At 45.8% G+C, this 22,261-nt stretch overlaps 1 protein-coding gene across 2 annotated transcripts in view; it reads right to left on the minus strand.

Annotated features, from left to right (window-relative positions):
• Positions 1-22,261, minus strand: part of LOC141100922 (venom factor-like) — a 481,958-nt gene that overhangs the window by 352,409 nt on the left and 107,288 nt on the right. For both annotated transcript variants that reach the window (XM_073589703.1, XM_073589701.1), the window contains exons 7-8: positions 21,384-21,471; positions 21,174-21,273 (exon numbers count right to left, since the gene is read on the minus strand). In XM_073589703.1, the coding sequence (XP_073445804.1) occupies positions 21,174-21,273; positions 21,384-21,471 (188 nt within the window). The remainder of the gene's footprint in view (positions 1-21,173; positions 21,274-21,383; positions 21,472-22,261) is intronic.

Genomic DNA, 22,261 nt, shown 5'->3' on the forward strand with positions numbered 1-22,261 from the left:
AGCCCTGTGGAATTTCGACACTACTTTAGGGAGGTATGCTGGGTCTAATTTTAACACAACTCTATTGTCCATGACCTGAGTGTATTGCGGGTCTGCTGATAGTGCGTGTAAGTCCCCAACCGTACGGGCCGATGTGAGTGCCACTAATAAAGCTGTCTTTAAAGTTAACACTTTATCTGATGTTGCGTTTAGTGGTTCAAATGGACTCTCTGTCAGAGATGATAGAACCAAATCTAGATCCCAGGGAGGAGGCATAGGAGACGGGACAGAGTCAGCTCTAGTACAGGCCCGGATAAATCTGGCCACCCATCTATTGTTTGCCAGGTCATAGTTGAATAAGTCTGCCAGGGCTGAAACGTGAACTTTGAGGGTGCTGACAGCTAACCCCAACTCTAAGCCCTTCTGCAGAAACTCCAGTACTGCCCCTATCAGTACTTCTCCCTCCTGTATCGGGCCTGAGGTAGATAAAAAATTTTCTCCATATTGTAGTTACTGGTTTTCTGCTACTGAGTAAGGTGGATATTAACCCCGCTGAGAAACCTTTTTTCTCTAACAGTGACCTTTCAAATTCCAGGCTGTAAAATACAGCCTGGACTTCGGAGGGTAACTGAAGGGACCCTGTGTTAGCAGGTCGTGGTCCTCTGAGAGCACCCATGGGTCCGCCACCAACATCACTCTCAGCCAGTAGAACCACGGTCTTTTCGGCCAAAAGGGAGCTATCATAATTACTCTTGCTTGGTCCTCCCTGATCTTCCTCAGAACTGCTGGAATGAGGCACACTGGAGGGAAGGCATACATGAGACCTGGTGTCCACTTTATCCTGAAGGCGTCTACTGCCAACGGCCAGTCTGCTGGACTTAGGGAGCAGAATTTTTGAACCTTCTTGTTGGTTTTTGAGGCGAAGAGATCTATGATGGGTTCCCCCACATATGCACAATCCGTTGAAAAATGGATTATCTTAGGCGCCATTCCTGCTAGATTCATGATCCTTTTTGCTATTCGCATCAGGGACCGAGAACGGGTGCCCCCCCTGGTGATTCACATATGCGACTGCTGTACGGTTGTCTGATAGGACTCTCACATGATGTCCTCTTAGGTGTGTCAACAATCCCTCCAGCGCTCTTTCGATGGCTAGCAGCTCCCACTCGTTTGAGGAGAATTTCTTTCCTCCTGGAGCCAGGGATCCTGGAGCCACCGTGTGTCTAGAAGGGCTCCCCAGCCCCATGGACTGGCGTCCGTTGTGACTACTCTGGAGGCTGTGTATGTCCAGGGCACTCCTCTTGGAGAGGACTCTATCTGTAACCACCACTTGAGTGACTGGAGTACAGGGTCCGGGAGGGTGAGCTTCTGCTCTAACTGCCCCTAAAGCCTCAGGTCGTTTTTTAGAACACACCACTGAAGTTCTCTTGTGTGAAACTGTGCCCATTTTACTGCTGGTATGCAGGAAGTTAGGGACCCCAACACTGACATGGCCCTTCTCAGAGTTTTTTTTTTTTTTTAATGTTGCCATGATTAGATTTTTAATCTTCTCTTTTTTTTTTTTTTCTTTGGGAGGCGACACTCCTGTACCACCGAGTCCAATGTTAGGCCCAAAAAATTTTGGATCATTGCTGGTACCAGTTTAGATTTTTTGAGGTTCAGTTGCCAACCCAGGGTCTGTAGTGTCTCCATCACTATTTTGACTTGTTCTTGACAGTGAGAGAAATTTCTTCCCACTATCAAGAAGTCGTTCAGATATGGTATCACCAGAGTGTCTTTTTCCCTGAGATGGGCTGTGACCTCTGCAATTAATTTTGTGAAGACTCGGGGAGCTATCGCTACACCAAAGGGAAGAGCCCTGTATTGAAAGTGACGCCACTGAGACCTTATCTGAACCGCCACTCTGAGATATTTGCGGTCTTGTTGCCGGATCGTGACATGATAGTAAGCATCCTTGAGATCCAGGACTGCCATGTAGCACTGAGGATAAAGGAGCTTCACCACTGACCTTATCGCTTCCATCTTGAATGATGGAACTATCAGATATTTGTTGAGGCCTTTCAAATTTATAATCGTCCTCCAGGAATTGTCTGGCTTTTTTATAAGAAATAGGGGGGAGTAAAAACCTTCCTTCTCTTTTTCCGGAATTTCTTCCAGGACCTGTTTTTCTAGAAGTGATAATACTTCTCCTTCCAGACTTTGTTTTTCTTGAGATGACTGTACTGTAGTCTGCATGTATCTTCGTGGCGGCCAGTGGTGAAATTTTAATTCCAGACCCGACCCTACTATTTGTCGGATCCAGGTACTGGATGAGATCCTCTCCCAGGCTGGGAGGAAGTGAGAGGGCCTTCCCCCCACCTGAGAAGGACCGTCACTGGGAGGGTTTTTTGGTGTCTTTGGAGGGCTTGCCGAAATAGAAGCCTCTCCCACCTCTGGCTCGCTTGTCAGAATTGTTTCTGTCTCGATCCCTGTACTGCTGTCTTCTGAATTTTCGGCCCTTCTGAAAGGAGCGCCAAAAGGCCTGAAATGGCTGTTTTGGGAAATTCTTCTTTTTGTCGCCGGCTTTCTCCAACACGTCATCCAATGGCGGTCCAAACAGGAAATTTCCCTCACATGGCAGAGAGCAGAGTTTCATCTTTGCCTGAGTGTCCCCTGGCCAGCATTTGAGCATACTGCCCGGCGTCCTACATTGGTTAAGGCCACTGACTTTGCTGCTAGCCTGGCTGAATCTCCTGAAGCCTCAGCAAGAAAGAATGCCGCTGCTCTGATGGCCAGTAATGCTTCCAGAATAGATTCTGGTCTTCCAGGTTTTCCACCCATATTTTCAGGGACCTAGCCACAAAAGTGGCCGTGATGGCGGGCCTTAGTGCCCCAGCCGAGACCTCCCAGGCCATCTTAAGACAATTGTCTGTCTTTCAGTCCAGAGGTTCTTTTAGAGAACCTAAATCCTCAAAGGGTACGGAGGATTTCCTGGCGAGTTTTGATATCACTACATCAATTTTTGGAGCTCTATCCCAGGATGAGGATGCCTCTTCCTCAAAGGGGTACCTCCTTTTTAGGGAATTGATTATCTGGGACTTCTCTGGATTTTCCCATTCCCGTTTTATGAGTCTGTCCAGTTGTTCATTAATAGGGAAGGCTCTACGTTTTTTTTCTTTTGTAGTCCACTAAACATGAGTTCCTGAGCTGTCTTTTTTGCTCGCTCATCTACCAGCTATCCGTATCTGCTGATTGTAATGCCCTCACTGATTTGCAAACCTCTGTTTGAATTAGGGATCTCAGACTGTCAGAGAATGAGGGTGTCTCTTCCGATACTGTCTTGTTAATACAATCCTGGCACAATCTTTTATTCCAGGATGCTCCTAAGGGACTATTGCATAAAGGACAGTCTTTATTTTTATTTATTTTTTTTTTTCCCACTCTTCTTAGGGACCTCCTATACTCCACCCCGCCAATGTATGTAAAATAGGGGAGAGAGGAGACAAGAGAGAGAGAAAGAGAACAGACATTAGAGTGCTGGACTTTCTCGAAGTTCACTCACCACTAGGACGCTTCACAGAACGGATACCGGATCTGGAGGCTGACTGGTCTTCTCACTGTCTCCCAAAGAGACTAGGGACCCCTCCTTTTTGCGACGATCCGTCCGTGTGCTGCCCGAGTGGCTCCCACTGCTGCTGCAGCGTGTCTGGCTCTTCTCCTCTGAGCGCAACCGCCTCTCCTTCGCCTCCTGGTGCAGCTGCAAGTTCTCTGGCGAAGGGCTCTCCATTTTATAAACTGCTTAACTGCTGCTGTTTTGTGATGAGAGCAGTCACATCTAACCAAATAATGGTGTGGTGACGCCTGCCAGCACTTCCTGTTGCCTATCCGCTTGCACTTCCTGGTTATGCCCCCACGCCTGCGCACTATAGCTGGCCTATGCGCACACCCGGCAATCACATCCGGTGCGTGCTCTCCTCCGGTGCCCCCGCCCCCTTCGGTTGCATGCGCGCTCTCTTCCAGTGCCCATGCTCCCTTCAGGCGTAAGCACGGCTGAAGCACGCACCAGGCGATGCGCGTTCCCCTGACCCGTGCACCCTTCACTTCCGGTGCGCGTCAAGGGTCACTTCCGGTATGCGCCTGGAATGCTTCCCGTGCGTACTTGCGGTCTGTTCTCGGTGTTCCGACGCCATGGACCTCCCGAGCAGCTCTCTTATAGCGCAGTTTGTCAGCCATACCTTGCACTGCCACCACTGTTTCAGTGTACCGTATCAGAGAGACCCGCTGTCGCCCGTCAAACCTGCCGACTGGTCTTACCGGGAGAAGCAACTGCACTACCACCACTGACAACGGGTACTGGATTGGAGAGCCCCGCTATCGCCCGTCATACCTGTAGTCCAGCCTTACCAGGTGAAGCATCTCCACTGCCACCACTGAAATCAGGTAATTCCTCATCAGGGCCGTTTCTGTAGTGCCTGTCTCAACAGGGAGGGTACCCACATAGCCTCCGTGGAGCTTTAATTCTGCCTTGACACCGATGTGTCTCACAGGCTGCATGGCCACTATATGTCGACAGGGAGGGAGCACGGAAAGTGGCCTCCGTGGACTTCTATGGGGCAAGTTTTGGTCATCTTGGACCGAGGCATCATTACTTCACCCGGGCAACTGCCTCACGGGCTGTGGCCATGCACTCGCTCAGGGGGGACATAGGAATATATGGCCCCCGAGGCGACTACCGGTACCTGGTGACGGTGTAGCAGACCAGTGCCTGCCAGTAATCACCCGACCCAGGCCCAGGCATCCTCTTCTTTCTTCTTTCTTCCAGAATCTTCAAGAGCTTTTCATCTTGAGGGTTCCCCATCGAGGACAGGAAACCAACTGATGCGGAGAGAGGAGCCGCCCCTTTTATCTTGAAGGTTTCTTGTCCTCGCTGGGCGGATCCCCTCTCTCGTGGTGCCGTCATGTAGAATGGAAAAACAATATTTTCAAGGATAAAATTTATTTTTATGGACGGTATATAGATGACCAGATTTTTATCTGGAAAGGTAGTGACACGGAAGTTACAAACTTTGTTAATTATCTAAATGATAATCCTTTCAATTTGTCTTTCACTTTCTGCCACAAAAAAATAAAATTAACTATCTTGATGTGACTTTAGTAGGCAATGATGAGACCATTGAAATTTATCCATATAGGATAGAAACGGACTCAAATTCTATCTTAGAGGCCTCATCATGTCACCCAGTACATGTAACTAAGAATATACCCGTAGGAGAACTAATTAGGGTTAAGAGAAATTGTTATAGACCTGAATCGTTTGAAACAGAAGCGGAAGGAAAAAACTCTATCTAGGTTGCAATCCAGGGGATATGCTAATTGTAGCTTAAAAGGGCAAAAAAAATTGTTGAAAAAATGGACAGGAAAGTACTTTTAAAATCTAACAAAAATAAAGGTGCTCAATTTTCAGGAAGACAATGTGGTAATATAGTTTTCTCCACAGAATTCTCTCCTCAGTATCACACCATCACAAATATTATTAAGAAATATGTGCTACTATTATACAAGGATAAAAAACTCTGCAATGTCCTACAGAATGAAAAATAAAATGCAAAGAGAGGCGCAATGAGTGTACCTGTGTTTAAATTAATTCTCTAACTGAATCAACAGGGTGCTTACCTTACAGGGTTGTGCCACCCTATCACAACCACGGTGTGAATGTGAATGGTAGTTGGGGGCACTGTATGTGGCTGTTAGCAACCACCGCTCTCCTGGTCAGTCCATCTCTCACCGGCTTCCGGATGTAAAGTTGAGACTGATCCCAGCCGTAAGTGAACACCAAGGATCCCGGAGCTTCCCAGCACCACCCAGCAAATGCAGGTTCTCCCACAAGCAACTGCCCTCCAAGCTGCTCCTGCCGCTGATCCTCAGAGAGGAAAATTCAATGTGAAGCAACAAAAAAAAAACGGTCAATAGGAGTGCTAAAGGAGAGGCAGAAACCAGAAAAAGAGTAAAAAAAACTCAGCTTTTTGAGTGGGTATTGGAGGAAGAATAAAAGCTGAGGTTTTTTTTTACCCTTTTTCTGATTTCTGCCTCTCCTTTAGCGCTCCTATAAACCGCTTTGTTTTGTTGCTTCACATGTCCTACAGAATAACAGAGTTCAATATATAGCCAAGCGGGCTCCTACTTTGGCGGATAAATTATCCCCTAGTATGGTAACCAGTAATATTTTTTCACAAAATTCTACATGGCTCTCATATAGGGGATTTTTTAAATGCGGCCACAGTTGCTGCATCTCTTGTTCTTATGCACTTAACCCTGCTGTTTTGTTCGGGTCAATATGACCCGAAATGAAATTTGAGACCCTGCAGATTTTTTATTATGCAGATCTGAAACTTGTGATTAATTGACTTTTCCACATTTGAGGGGTTCTCACTATGTGTTGGTTTTTTTTTTGTTTGTTTTTTCTGTTTACTTTTTGCTACATGCTGATTGATACACTTGTACTGTTCGGGTCAATATGACCCGATAAACATTAACTAATTTTTTCTCCCTGCAAAATTTGTTTTTCTGTGTACTTCATCTCATTATTCAAAAGGGTGGAGGTTTCAGTGTTCTTTCAATTCTGTGAGATAGGACACTGAGCTGTAAATGCACATTTTTACCAGTATGTAGCATATAGGTTATGATTTTCTTCCCAAATTATTCAATTCTGTTCTTTAGAATGCATGTTGTAAAGCCATTTTTGATTACTGTGTCATGATGTAAGCTTCATTTTTCATTTGATTATGATCAACCATGTTCACATACAGTTTAATAATGAAATAGGTATTCAAATAAAACACAGTAGCTAAAATCAAGCTTTTTAATATGTCGGGTCATATTGACCCGAAACAGAACAATTGTATAGTAAATGCAAGCAGAACAGCAGGGTTAAAAGTAAGTCTTTCACATCGGTACAAACTGGAAACTCTTATCCCATTCATAGTTTTATAAACTGTAATACTCCCGGTGTCATATATTTAATTCAGTGCATGGAATGTGAGGTGCAGTATGTAGGTTGCACTATTACTCCCTTAAAGAAACGCATTAGAAGACATCTGTCCGACACTACTAATCCTGATGCATTGAATGGCTCTGCGGTGTCCAAACATTTCATTAATTGTCATAACCGAGACCTCACCCATTTCAGATTTATTGGCATAGAAAAAATAAAAAATTCAGTAAGAGGTGGAAATTTTCGGAGAAAACCCCTCAATTGGGAATGTTACTGGATATTTAAATTATGTACAAGAGTCCTAACAGGTCTGAACACCAGACAAGATTTGATCATGCAGTACAAGTAAAATAATACAGCCAAAATAAATGTTTTTGCTGTGTCAAGCATGTATTTAACTGTTTAGAAACAGATGTTGTGTATAGTCCTCTTATATATTCTTTTAATGTATTCTCTTTTTGGTATTGCATGTAAAATAAATAATTTTGAGGTTTGTTTTTTTTTCACTCTCTCTCTTTTTAACTTTTCTTCATCCTGGAGGTTGGGTGTGCATAATTGGATACATCAATTAAACATGCTAATGAGGGCATTGCCTACCACGTCCTCACTCCTGTCTGGAGACTTTTAAAATGTCACATTTTGTCAGAATTTGTAATCCATGATTAAGACTCTTTTGAGTTGAAACGCGTTGGATTTTTTACCATCCACTGGGGTATCCACTACCTGTAACATGTTCTTTTAACGAAAAGAAATAAAGGAATATTTTTTAGAACTACCTTCCTGCCTGAGATCGCTGGAGATTACTGTGTGTTTATCACATTGCATGGGTTCAGAAGTTTGTTCAAAAGGCAGCACCACCTCTCGCGTAGTTTTACGTTCACGTAAACGTCAATCAATTTGAATGGCTAATGACATAGAGTTGTTAAGACCAGAGGGGACAGGAAATCCCACCATAACATCTTTTACGGTTTCTGCCAGACCTTTCCGAAAGAGAGCTGCTAGGGCATCATCATTCCATTTAGTAAGGGCCGCCCACTTTCGGAATTTTTGACAATATAACTCTGCAGCATCCTGACCCTGGTTCAATGCCAATAAGGTTTTCTCAGCTTGATCAATAGCATTAAGTTCATCATACAACAACCCCAGGGCTTGAAAAAATGCATCCACATTAGCCAGAATAGGATCTCCAGGTGTCAGAGAAAAAGCCCAGTCCTGGGGATCACCGTGCAGCTGGGAGATGACAATTTGAATCTGCTGCACTGAGCTCCCCGATGAGTTAGGTTTCAAAGCAAGAAATAGTTTACAATTATTCTTAAAATTCAAAAATTTTGACCGATCTCCAGAAAACACATCATCTTTGGTTCTACAGCAGATGATTGAGCGAGATAGGCAGAAATTCCCTGCACTTCAGCAGCGAGCTGCTGAACATGATCAGACAATTGCTTAGCTCCATTAAAGAAAAAATCCTCCTATGGCCTCAGAGAAAAAGAGGAAAAAATATATTAAAAAATTCTGACACTTTTTTTTTTTTTTTTTACACTTTTTTCCTTCTTTCGAGTACCCTAGTGTCAACAGTGTTGGCTGGTGATTCTGTTATGAACTGGTCACCGAGGAGGATGGCAGGAATAGGCTAGGCCACCAGGAAACCAGAAAGGTTGGTAACTTAGCGGATTGCAGACCCCTAATCCTAACAACACAACTAGCAGTAGCTGTGGGGCGTACCTACGATGCCCTAGATGCCTCAGCACAGCCGGAGAGCTAACTAAGCCTAAAGCAAGAAAGGTGAAATCTAAACTTCCCCAGAGTAGAACCCCAAAGAAATAGATAGCCCCCAAACATATATTGTCGGTGAGACAAGATGAGGCACAAACACAGGTAGAAAATAGACTGAGCAAATGATGGGGCCCAAACTGTCTAGACAGGATAGGACAGGAAAGACACTGTCTGCAATCACGCAAAAACCCTAAAAAATCCAACACGACTGATGTACAAAAAACACTGAGGTCTCACAACCTCTCCCCCACTATATCAGCATTCTGGTGTGAACTGGCAGCAAAGCAAAATGGACTAATATAACAGAGAAGTGAGCAAACTGACACAAGCTGTAACATATGGAGCGGGGTCCAGCACTGTCCCAGCAGGGAGCACGCTGAACCCTCACAGCAAAGCAGAAAGCAGAAAAAGGCAAAACCAGATCAGATGCAAAGGATTAGCAAAAGAACCACTTAACTGAAGAATGCAGGATCAGGCAGGAGACAGCAGACCTCAAAATGCACAGGAAGAAACAAATCACCAGCAGCAACTGAGGGGAAGCCTGCTCACTTAAATACTCCCAGTCAGTAACCCCTGATTTCCAAGCATCGTTGTCAGGTGGCAGACTTCTGTCAATACGGCCCACTCCACTACCCGCAGTAACCACCAGAGGGAGACCCGACTCAGAAGTAAGAGAATTCACAACAGGACCCCCTTCTCCACTGCCAGTCATACGTAATGACCACTCTCCGGGATGCCAACTATCGGTACCTTGCAGCTAGTGGGCCCAATAGCATTTCTCCAGACATGGTTCTGGCTCGCCTGCTTGTCTCTTATGACCACACTCAGTCTGCTCACCAGTTCCTGGATCTTGGCTCTCCAGTTTTTAGACTGTTATATATCACAGAAATGTACCCCAGACCATGGAATACTGTATGGGTGAGTAATTGAACCCAGAAAAAATTTTAAACACTTTTTGGAAATGTTTTAAAACACCAAAATGTACAACATAACACACAATACTGTATGGATGAGGAATTGAAGCCAGAAAATGTTTTAAATGCTTTTTGTAGTGTTAGGTATTACAGAAATGTATCTCACACCATGGAATTCTGTATGGGTGAGTAATTTAACCCAGAAATGTTTTTAAATGCATTTTGGAAGTATTTTATAACCCAAAAATGTACCACAGGGCACATGATACAATATGGGTAACTAATTTAATCCAGAAGAAAAATTAAGTGCTTTTTGGAAGTGTTTTACAACACCAGGTAGCACAAAACATGTAATACTCTATTAGTGACAATATAGAAATTTTTTTGCACCCCAAAAAATATTTTGGTCACATGCAGCATCTATATATTTAGCCTCGGACTGTGAATCACTCAGCCATGCCTTGAGCCTCTATTCTACCACTTTCCCTGATTCTGCAACTGTCCTAATGCACAATGTATCTGATAAACTGCAAAGCACAATATTTACCCTTTGAAGGGCTGTTGGTATGATGGTCCAGCATCAGCACTAGTATCAAAGCTAGGGGACTAAGAATAGTTAAACTGTGCACACACAGGCCTGGATAACTGCTCTCTCCCTCCAATGTGAACTGTCCCTGAGCGGTGCAATGGCATCAGTGAGTTGAGCGTGGTGGCGCCTGTCCTTTTATACACCTGATGATGTAATATGGACTACCAAAATGGCTATGGCATTAAAGTGACGCACAGGAAATCCCCTCATGGTTATTGACTGTGTAACAGGCACCAAACATGTGGGGTGGGGATTTGAGTAATAAATCGAGAACTGCCCAATGCTCGCCAAATAATGATCATATACGAGCACCGAGATACTCAAGTAATATCTAAGTGTCACTGAGCACATTTGCTTATCCCTACTTGGCACCCATAATTCTCTATATGTTTCCTTATAGATTATACTATTTTGAAACAATTTGCTTGAATGCATCTATACTTTATTTAAATAACTTATGTATCATAGAGGAAGCTCTTAACTATACTAATATCTCCATCATATGTATTACCAGTGACGCCCTTGATATATGAGCTTTATTACCATGTATGAATAATAATTATGCATACCTTTTAGACATTTTCTAACATTTTTTAATTGATTTCAATTATATAACTAATACTACAATAAAGATTGATTATTTGCATTACATTTTGACAGTGGTATAAATGCAGTAAGGGTACCGTTACACCTAGCGACTCACCAGCGATCCCGACCAGCGATATGACGCGGTCAGGATTGCTGGTGCATCGCTAAGTGGTCGCTAGTGAGCTGCCACACAGGCAGATCTCACTAGCGACATCGCTGGGGACGGGGATCGCTACTTACCTGTCAGACGCGGCGATCCTGCGTCCTCCCGCCCGGCTCCACGCGTCGCTCGTCGTCACAGCAGGAAGTGCCGCAGGAAGTGACCGACAAGGAATGGTCCAGGAGCTTCTCGCGCGATCAGCGATAGGCAGCGGGGGAGCCGGTCGGAGGTAAGTATCACATGCAGCGATATCGCTAGCAATATCGCTGCAAAGTCACAAAATCGGTGACTTTACAGCGATATTGCTAGTGATATCGCAGTGTGTAACGGGGGCTTAACTGTTTTGCAGCTTGTAAGGAATGGATTGTACTGTTTGATGCATGGCCCGTCTCCTATCCTATCACTTCCCTAAGACTATATTACCATGATCCTTTTTCAACCTTTTGTATAAACTACTATCTAAACATAAGAGAAGAGTGAGATGGAACAAGAGATAAGCAAAGCCAGGAGCATTATACTGCTAGACCTATGTCAGAAGCAGCAAGACAGCCAGCTGTGTACAGAGATGCACAGACTTAACAGCATCTAAATAGGAATAGTGATGCATAACCAATACATAATGTAAACTGTCTCATGAAGCAGAAATAATGGACAAAATAACTTACACATGCAAACTAAGGCCTTATTCACAATGCGTTTCTCACACTTTATTTGAACTCTGTCAATATAAACTATGTGTTAGGAACGGCGGAACGCACTAAATAAAATAATAATAAAGTGCGTTCGCCGCTCGGGGTCCACCGTGCAGTAGGTGGTATAACTGCTGCTAAGTGGTGGCAGACAAGCAATATGGCGATATGATGCACATGGGTTAACCTTCACCCGGAGTGCGCAGAGCAGCCTCTGTTCACACACAGAGGTGCCACAACAAAAAACATACAAAACGCTGAACCTGTTAGTGACACAGGCTTCAGGTAGATGCACACACGGTATCTGGTCACAGGAGCAGGACCCAAGACAGAGGAGCTGCGTCAGGGCTGGACTGGGACTGAAAATCAGCCCTGGCACACCAACCAAAGCAGCCCACATACATTTTAAAAAAAATAAAATAAATAAATTGTGAGGATGTCTTTTTTAACACAACCTCTTCTCTACAGTTTGATTAATCAGAAATATCTGGAAAATTCTACAGATCCACAGAAACACATTTTCCATAAAGCAGATGTCTTTAAAGTATGGTCCTACAGGATAAATTCACAACACATTTTTGGTTGCAGGTTTACGTGCGGTAATTCTGCTTCATGTTACAGTACTATCAAGGTGGATTGCTCTAACTTGAATAAACCATAATACAAAGCTACCATTTGTAATTATATTAGCATTGTGGAAAAACAAGTGTTGAGGCATTAACTGTGAGGGTGTCATGTGACCCCGCTACCTCTTCACGACTACCAGAGATATCACCTCAAAAAATACCGGAACTGCTGCAGCCCACCAACCTACTGTCTCCTTCCCTACCATCTTGTAGCATGTAAGCCCGAAAGGGCAGGGTCCTCTCCCCTCTGTATCAGTCTGTCATTGTAAGTTTGTTTACTGTAAGTGATATCTGTAATTTGTATGTAACCCCTTCTCATGTACAGCACCATGGAATCAATGGCGCTATATACCGTATATACTTGAATATAAGCCGAGATTTTCAGCCCATTTTTGGGGGGTGAAAGTCCCCCTATCGGCTTATATTAGAGTCATATACACCAGGGGGTCGGAGGGGGAGGGGGGGCGGGGGTGTCAGGTCATACTTACACGTCCTGGCGCTGTCTCTTCATCCCCCAGCTTCTCCTCTCCCTTCCTTCAGCGGTCACATGGTACCGCTCATTAAACTCATGAATATGTGCATATTCATGAGTTTTAATGAGCGGTACCATGTGACCGCTGAAGGCAAGAAGGGAGATCGCGGAGAAGCTGGGGGCTGAAGAGACAGCGCCAGGACGGGCAAGTATAGCGATACTCACCTGTCCTGCATCCATGGCTGCTTGCTGCTGTCCGGCACGTCATCTGTCAGTGACGTTCAGACAGCAGAGGGCACGGTGACGTGGTTAGTGCGCGTCGTGCCCCCTGCAGTGACGGAGAGGTGAGTATATCATTTTTTTTATTTTTAAATGCAGCAGCAGTGGCAACATATGAGGCCATAATCTATGGAGCATCTTATGGGGGCAGCATATGGGGGCATAATCTATGGAGCATCTTATGGAGGCATAATCTATGGAACATCTTATGGGGCCATAACCTTTATGGAGCAGCATATGGGGCATATTATTCTATGGAGCATCTAATGGGGCCATTATTAACCTTTGTGCAGCATTATATGGGGTGTATTTTATATGGAGCATCTTATGGGGCCATCATGAACTGTATGGAACATTATGTGGGGCTCCTGATTCAAAATGGATATTCAAAAACATTTAAACTACTGATATCTCAATTAATTTTACTTTTATTGGTATATATTTTTATTATTTAAAATCACCAGTAGCTGCTGCATTTTCCACCCTAGGCTTATCTGGGAGATACAGACTTCTGTGACTGCAGTGTGAGCCCACTGACATTTTTTAGTTTTGTAAGGGGAAACCCCAATTGAGATGTCTACTAGGCCTTTCTCACCGACATGGATTGCGTGTGACACAATGATGGACAGGTATGGTATATTGTTTTTTTGTTTTATTACAGAAGAACAGGGGCTTTGGTGGAATTAGGCGTTAGGCGAGCATAACCGTGTTTGTTATTTTTAAATAAAAAATTAAAACTGTTTTGTTTTGTTTTATTTATAATAAAGGATTTTTTATTTTATAAGTATATGGAGGTACTGGTGTATACACAGGTGCTGTGGCTGATATATACAGGTGCTGGGGGCTGATGTATATACATCAGCCTCAGCACCTGTATATAAATCATCACCAGGTCCAGCACCAGCCCACTGAGACCAGCATCTCCTGTATATATATCTTCACCAGGTCCACCACAAGCCCACTGAGCCCAGCAACACCACCTGTATATACATCACCAGATAAAGCCCCAGCCCACTGAGCCCAGCACCTCCTGTATATATATCTTCACCAGGTCCACCACAAGCCCACTGAGCCCAGCACCACCACCTGTAAAGCCCCAGCCCACTTAGCCCAACACCAACTGTATATATACATTATATCATCACCAGGTAAAGCCCCAGCCCACTGAGCCAGCACCTCCTGTATATACATCACCAGGTAAAGCCCCAGCCCACTGAGCCCAGCACCACCACCTGTATATACACATCTTCACCAGGTCCAGCACCAGCCCACTGAGCCCAGCAGCACCGCCTGTATATATATCACCAGGTCCAGCTCCAGCCCACTGAGCCCAGCACCACCACCTGTATATACATCATCACCACAAGGTCCAGCACCAGCCTACTGAGCCCAGCGCCGCCTGTATATATATCATCACCAGGTCCAGCACCAGCCCACTGACCCCAGCACCACCACCTATATATACACACACACATCACCACGTCCAGCACCAGCCCACTGAGCCCAGCATATCCTGTATATACATCACCAGTTAAAGCCCCAGCACACTGAGCCCAGCACAACCACCTGTATATACACATCATCACCAGGTAAAGCCCCAGCAGACTGAGCCTAGCACCGCCTGTATATATATATCATCACCAGGTCCAGCACCAGCCCACTGAGCTCAGCACCACCTGTATATATATCATTACCATCTGCCTTGCTGCCCACTGCAGCCCAGCAGCACCTGTATACACCAGTCAGCCACCCCACTGAAGCCCAGCATCACCTGTATACACCAGCCAGCCACCCCACTGCAGCCAAGCAGCACTGTATATACCAGCCAGCCACCCCACTGCAGCTCAGCAGCACTGTATATACCAGCCAGCCACCCCAATGCAGCCCAGCAGCACTGTATATACCAGCCAGTCACGCCACTGCAGTCCAGCAGCACTGTATATACCAGTTAGCCACCCCACTGCAGCCCAGCAGCACCTGTATACACCAGCCAACCACTCACTGCAGCACCTGTATACACCAGCCAGCCACCCCACTGCAGCCCAGCAGCACTGTATACACCAGCCAGCCACCCCACTGCAGCCCAGCAGCACCTTTATATACCAGCCAGCCACCCAACTGCAGTGCAGCAGCACTGTATATACCAGCCAGCCTCCCCACTGCAGCCCAGCAGCACTGTATATTCCAGCCAGCCACCTCACTGCAGCCCTGAGCACTGTATATACCAGCCAGCCTCCCCACTGCAGCCCAGCAGCACTGTATATACCAGCCAGCCACCCCACTGCAGCTCAGCAGCACTGTATATATACCAGCCAGCCACCTCACTGCAGCCCTGAGCACTGTATATACCAGCCAGCCACCCCACTGCAGCCCAGCAGCACTGTATATACTAGCCAGCCACCCCACTGCAGCCCAGCAGCACTGTATATACCAGCCACCCCACTGCAGCCCAGCAGCACCTATTTATACCAGCCAGCCCCCCCACTGCAGCCCAGCAGCACTGTATATGCCAGCCAGCCACCTCACTGCAGCCCAGCAGCACTGTATATACCAGCCAGCCACCCCACTGCAGCCCAGCAGCACTGTATATACCAGCCAGCCACCCCACTGCAGCTCAGCAGCACTGTATATACCAGCCAGCCACCCCAATGCAGCCCAGCAGCACTGTATATACCAGCCAGTCATGCCACTGCAGTCCAGCAGCACTGTATATACCAGTTAGCCACCCCACTGCAGCCCAGCAGCACCTGTATACACCAGCCAACCACTCACTGCAGCACCTGTATACACCAGCCAGCCACCCCACTGCAGCCCAGCAGCACTGTATACACCAGCCAGCCACCCCACTGCAGCCCAGCAGCACCTTTATATACCAGCCAGCCACCCAACTGCAGTGCAGCAGCACTGTATATACCAGCCAGCCTCCCCACTGCAGCCCAGCAGCACTGTATATTCCAGCCAGCCCCCTCACTGCAGCCCTGAGCACTGTATATACCAGCCAGCCACCCCACTGCAGCCCAGCAGCACTGTATATACCAGCCAGCCACCCCACTGCAGCTCAGCAGCACTGTATATATACCAGCCAGCCACCTCACTGCAGCCCTGAGCACTGTATATACCAGCCAGCCACCCCACTGCAGCCCAGCAGCACTGTATATACTAGCCAGCCACCCCACTGCAGCCCAGCAGCACTGTATATACCAGCCACCCCACTGCAGCCCAGCAGCACCTATTTATACCAGCCAGCCCCCCCACTGCAGCCCAGCAGCACTGTATATGCCAGCCAGCCACCTCACTGCAGCCCAGCAGCACTGTATATACCAGCCAGCCACCCCACTGCGGCCCAGCAGCACCTGTACATACCAGTCAGCCACCCCACTGTGGCCCAGCAGCACTGTATATGCCAGCCAGCCACCTCTCTGCAGCCCAGCAGCACTGTATATACCAGCCAGCCACACCACTGCAGCCCAGCAACACCTGTATATACCAGCCAGCCACCCCACTGCAGCCCAGCATCACTGTATATACCAGCCACCCCACTGCAGCCCAGCAGCACCTATTTATACCAGCCAGCCACCCCACTGCAGCCCAGCAGCACTGTATATGCCAGCCAGCCACCTCACTGCAGCCCAGCAGCACTGTATATGCCAGCCAGCCACCCCAGTGCAGCCCAGCAGCACTGTATATATATACCAGCCAGCCACCCCACTGCAGCCCAGCAGCACTGTATATGCCAGCCAGCCACCTCACTGCAGCCCAGCAGCACTGTATATGCCAGCCAGCCACCCCAGTGCAGCCCAGCAGCACTGTATATATATACCAGCCAGCCACCCCACTGCAGCCCAGCAGCACTGTATATACCAGCCAGCCACCTCACTTCAGCCCAGCAGCACTATATACAGTGGGGCAAAAAAGTATTTAGTCAGTCAGCAATAGTGCAAGTTCCACCACTTAAAAAGATGAGAGGCGTCTGTAATTTACATCATAGGTAGACCTCAACTATGGGAGACAAACTGAGAAAAAAAAAAATCCAGAAAATCACATGGTCTGTTTTTTTTTCATTTTATTTGCATATTATGGTGGAAAATAAGTATTTGGTCAGAAACAAAATTTCATCTCAATACTTTGTGATATATCCTTTGTTGGCAATGACAGAGGTCAAACGTTTTCTGTAAGTCTTCACAAGGTTGCCACACACTGTTGTTGGTATGTTGGCCCATTCCTCCATGCAGATCTCCTCTAGAGCAGTGATGTTTTTGGCTTTTCACTTGGCAACACGGACTTTCAACTCCCTCCAAAGGTTTTCTATAGGGTTGAGATCTGGAGACTGGCTAGGCCACTCCAGGACCTTGAAATGCTTCTTACGAAGCCACTCCTTCATTGCCCTGGCAGTGTGCTTTGGATCATTGTCATGTTGAAAGACCCAGCCACGTTTCATCTTCAATGCCCTTGCTGATGGAAGGAGGTTTGCACTCAAAATCTCACGATACATGGCCCCATTCATTCTTTCATGTACCCGGATCAGTCGTCCTGGCCCCTTTGCAGAGAAACAGCCCCAAAGCATGATGTTTCCACCACCATGCTTTACAGTAGGTATGGTGTTTGATGGATGCAACTCAGTATTCTTTTTCCTCCAAACACGACAAGTTGTGTTTCTACCAAACAGTTCCAGTTTGGTTTCATCAGACCATAGGACATTCTCCCAAAACTCCTCTGGATCATCCAAATGCTCTCTAGCAAACTTCAGACGGGCCCGGACATGTACAGGCTTAAGCAGTGGGACACGTCTGGCACTGCAGGATCTGAGTCCATGGTGGCGTAGTGTGTTACTTATGGTAGGCCTTGTTACATTGGTCCCAGCTCTCTGCAGTTCATTCACTAGGTCCCCCCGCGTGGTTCTGGGATTTTTGCTCACCGTTCTTGTGATCATTCTGACCCCACGGGGTGGGATTTTGCGTGGAGCACCAGATCGAGGGAGATTATCAGTGGTCTTGTATGTCTTCCATTTTCTAACTATTGCTCCCACAGTTGATTTCTTCACTCCAAGCTGGTTGGCTATTGCAGATTCAGTCTTCCCAGCCTGGTGCAGGGCTACAATTTTGTTTCTGGTGTCCTTTGACAGCTCTTTGGTCTTCACCATAGTGGAGTTTGGAGTCAGACTGTTTGAGGGTGTGTACAGGTGTCTTTTTATACTGATAACAAGTTTAAACAGGTGCCATTACTACAGGTAATGAGTGGAGGAAAGAGGAGACTCTTAAGGAAGAAGTTACAGGTCTGTGAGAGACAGAAATCTTGATTGCTTGTTTCTGACCAAATACTTATTTTCCACCATAATATGCAAATAAAATGAAAAAAAAACAGACAATGTGATTTTCTGGATTTTTTTTCTCAGTTTGTCTCCCATAGTTGAGGTCTACCTATGATGTAAATTACAGACGCCTCTCATCTTTTTAAGTGGTGGAACTTGCACTATTGTTGACTGACTAAATACTTTTTTGCCCCACTGTATACCAGCCAGCCCACTGCGGCCCAGCAGCACTGTATATGCCAGCCAGCCACCCCACTGTGGACCAGCAGCAATGTATATGCCAGCCACACCACTGCAACCCAGCAGCACTGTATATACCAGCCAGTCACCCCACTGCAGCCCAGCAACACTGTATATATACCAGCCAGCCACCCCACTGCAGCCCAGCAGCACTGTATATATACCAGCCAGCCACCCCACTGCAGCCCAGCAGAACCTTTATTCACTCACTCACCAGGTCCCAGACCCATCCGTCACTCTAGTCCTGGCAGCATCCAGTGATTATTGCAGGCACGCGAAGGTAGGCCGGATGTCCTGAGTCTCTTCTGATACGTCAGTGCTGCAGCCTCAGCCTGGAGCAGGAGTCAGGAGAGCAGAGCGGCTCTCTCCTCCCACAAAGAACGTCCTGACTGCAACGCCAGACATTCTTAACCCCTTCCTGTGCCACTGACTTGTGGTGAGTGATGATGCAGCTGCTGCTGCCAGTGCGAACCTGTGTAAAACCGCCGTGCCCACAGATTTAAAGGGCTGGCGGCAAAAATTTAAAACAGGCCGGTGACAGCATTGGCGGCGGCCAAATGAGCGGGTGCCGCCACTCCAGCGGCTCACAGAGTCGCACACATCCCGGCCCAGCGGGAAAATGCCCGGTTGGGCAGATTATCAATCCGGGCCTGAGCTGCGTCCCTCTAGACCTACCGTGTGTGCGGCGTCGCTTCTGCAGACGCCAAGGAGGGCTGCAACTGCAGCGCGGCGTAGGACACTGCCATTCAACAACAAAGCCAGAAAGCGCGATGTCGGACGCTAGCGTAGCAGTGAGGTGAGCACAATGGCTTAAGGCTTGCCACTGACTGGAACTGACTTCTAAACTAATTCCCTATCCACATGCGTATTATCAGAGGGAAGGGGTTTCAAATGAGTCAGTCACCAGAATCATGCATCCGTCACTATTCACACATAGCAAGTATAGTCTAAACTAGCGCATGGCGGAACGGCCATGCACACTTTATATAGCCGTGCGGGACCTTCCAGATCTCCGAGATGGACCAATGAGATCTGGAACAGGACCTGGGCACATGACTCCCGATCTCCAATGGGAGATCGTCTCGTGAGCATGCCCAGAAGGAGCACAGAGGAACTTAGTCTCTGGAGCGGTCTGCTGCAAAGTAATCTTCTCTGCAGTAGATGGGCAGCAAGAGACCGCAGAATGTGAGGCTCTGGATTCCTGCAGAGCAGATGCAGAAACCAGACGCCTAACACTATGGCCCATCAGCGGTTCAGATGAACTATAGAAACACAGTATGAACAAGGCCGAAGGTAAATGCTAAATTATTAATATCTGTATATATAGTCAAAAATCAGATGCAAACTCTAAGGGTACCATTACACTTAGCGACGCACCAGCGATCCTGACAATGATACGACCTGGTAAGGATCGCTGGTGCATCGCTAAATGGTCGATAGTAAGTTGTCAAACAGATTTATCCAATGAAGCAGCAACGATCCAGCGATTCGTATAACGACCTCGATGGTCGTTAGGACCTTGTCACACAGCAGCGATTCTGACGACTCCCGCCTGCGCCCATGATTTCTGGGTCGCTAATGAGGTCGCTTGTCGGTGTCAAACACAGCGATGTATGCTGGCTAGCGGGACACCAGCGATCAAAAAATGGCCCAGGACACACGTAACGGGATCACTGGCGAGGTTGCTGTTGCGTCACAAAATCGGTGACGCTTCAGCGATCTCACTATGTGAGACGGGGCCTTTATTTAAAAAGTAGGTATTTATGGCCTTGTACTAGACGTTTTCCAAAGTACGGTAAAATAGCAGTGATCAAATAATATTTGTAAACAGGGTAAACAGAAAAGGACTGTTGTTACATGGTAACTATTGTGATGAGATTTAGTTTGTGTCTCCGCAGCTGCATGATTTGCGGCTGCTAGACAGCCTGATTACATGCGGGGATTCCCTAACAAACAGTCAAACCCTGCATGTGTTCAGGCTGTCTAGCAGCCGCAAATCAAGCAGCTGCAGAGACACAAACATAATCTACGAGCACATCCAAACACTCAGAGAACACCCGAGCATGCTCGGAAAACTCAAGTAACGAGCACACTGGCTCATCACTAGTAACTATCATTTAGTAAACGTTTTTATATATTATCAGTCCCGTATAGTGTGGCACACACATGGCAGTATCTAGAAACAATAGCAGGTACATACAATACACTACTCTGTGAGAATGAATGAATGAATGAACAAACCCACAGACATACTATTGAGCACATACAATGCACTGGGCATGTAGCTCCTACAGGAGCTACCTTCTTCAAATCGGGGTTTTGAACAATTGGTGAGGGTCTAAACAAAGGGACCCCCACCCATCAGAAACACTATGCAGTGCCTATAAAATGTAAAAACTCTTACGAAATGATAGATACAATTTAAAAACTATAAAGTGAGTAGTAACTATAGAGAATCAACATTTTTTGTGGGACAGCTTTACAAGGGAAATAAGGAATGTTGCTGCTGCTTTCTACCACACTTAATCTTTGTACTACGTATGGGTTTACTGCATGGGGTTTATTTTAATGAATAACATTTTATACCTCAACTCGTTGCAGAGATCCATGTATGGTCTTCAAAGTATCTTTGTACAAAACAAATATGGCAACAGCGTAGCCATTTACATTCTCACCAAATAGGTACCTAAATTAATACAATAAGAGAATATTAAGCATAATGTTGAATACATCATCTATAAGTCCAAGTAACGAGTTATTAGATAGATTTAATACTGATGATTGACATGTTCTTACGTGGCCTTAATATTTACAACTAGTTCTTCATCCTTGTAATAGAAAAACTTCTTTTTTGTTTCCAGCTCAACATTGAAAGTTGGAAGCACTGTAACCAAAATAATCAAAAATGAAATTTGTTAATAAGGTCAAGACAAATAGTAAAACAAAAATAATCAAAAAGCAAAAAAAGAAAAATTAACAAACATTGCTATCAATGGCTTAATATGTCTACTTATAGGAACAAAGTGCTTGCAGATCTCCTACATAAAGTATTTGACATGTTGAAACTACTTCTAGACATATAATTTTGATAGCCAAAATCAAAATGATCTGCCAACATTTACTAAATAGTTAAAGTTTCAAAGTGCTTTTAAAACAATTTCAGAATTTTCATGTTATTAAAAATTCCGTTCATTTTAACTATAAGGCCGGGGTCATACAAACAGACGCAAAATACGGTCCGTATTTTACATGCGTAATATGGAGAAATGTCTCCTAAATAGTGATCCGTATGTCATCCGTAATCAAGGCGTGGTCGCGTATTTTGCGCATGTAAGCATGTAAGGCTTGCAAAATGGACATATAATGGATCCCTATGACGGGTTCTCAAACACAAACGAAAGAATAGATATAGACATATATATATATATATATATATATATATATATGCATTCTATATATATATATATATATATATATATACACACATACACACATACATGTCATAGAGACACATATATATATATTTATAATTCACATAGTTCTACATAGCCGAATAGCCGCTGAAGCATTTACCGGCTTCTGTAAAATCATTCCCCAACCCAACATGAAATGACACATGGTTTACATACAGTAAACCATTTCATTTCATGTTTTTTTTATATGTATTTCACTAG

The sequence above is a fragment of the Dendrobates tinctorius genome, unplaced genomic scaffold (assembly GCF_039654945.1).
Source record: "Dendrobates tinctorius isolate UK_male_01 unplaced genomic scaffold, ASM3965494v1 ptg000011l, whole genome shotgun sequence".
Classification (NCBI taxonomy): Eukaryota; Metazoa; Chordata; class Amphibia; order Anura; family Dendrobatidae; genus Dendrobates; species Dendrobates tinctorius.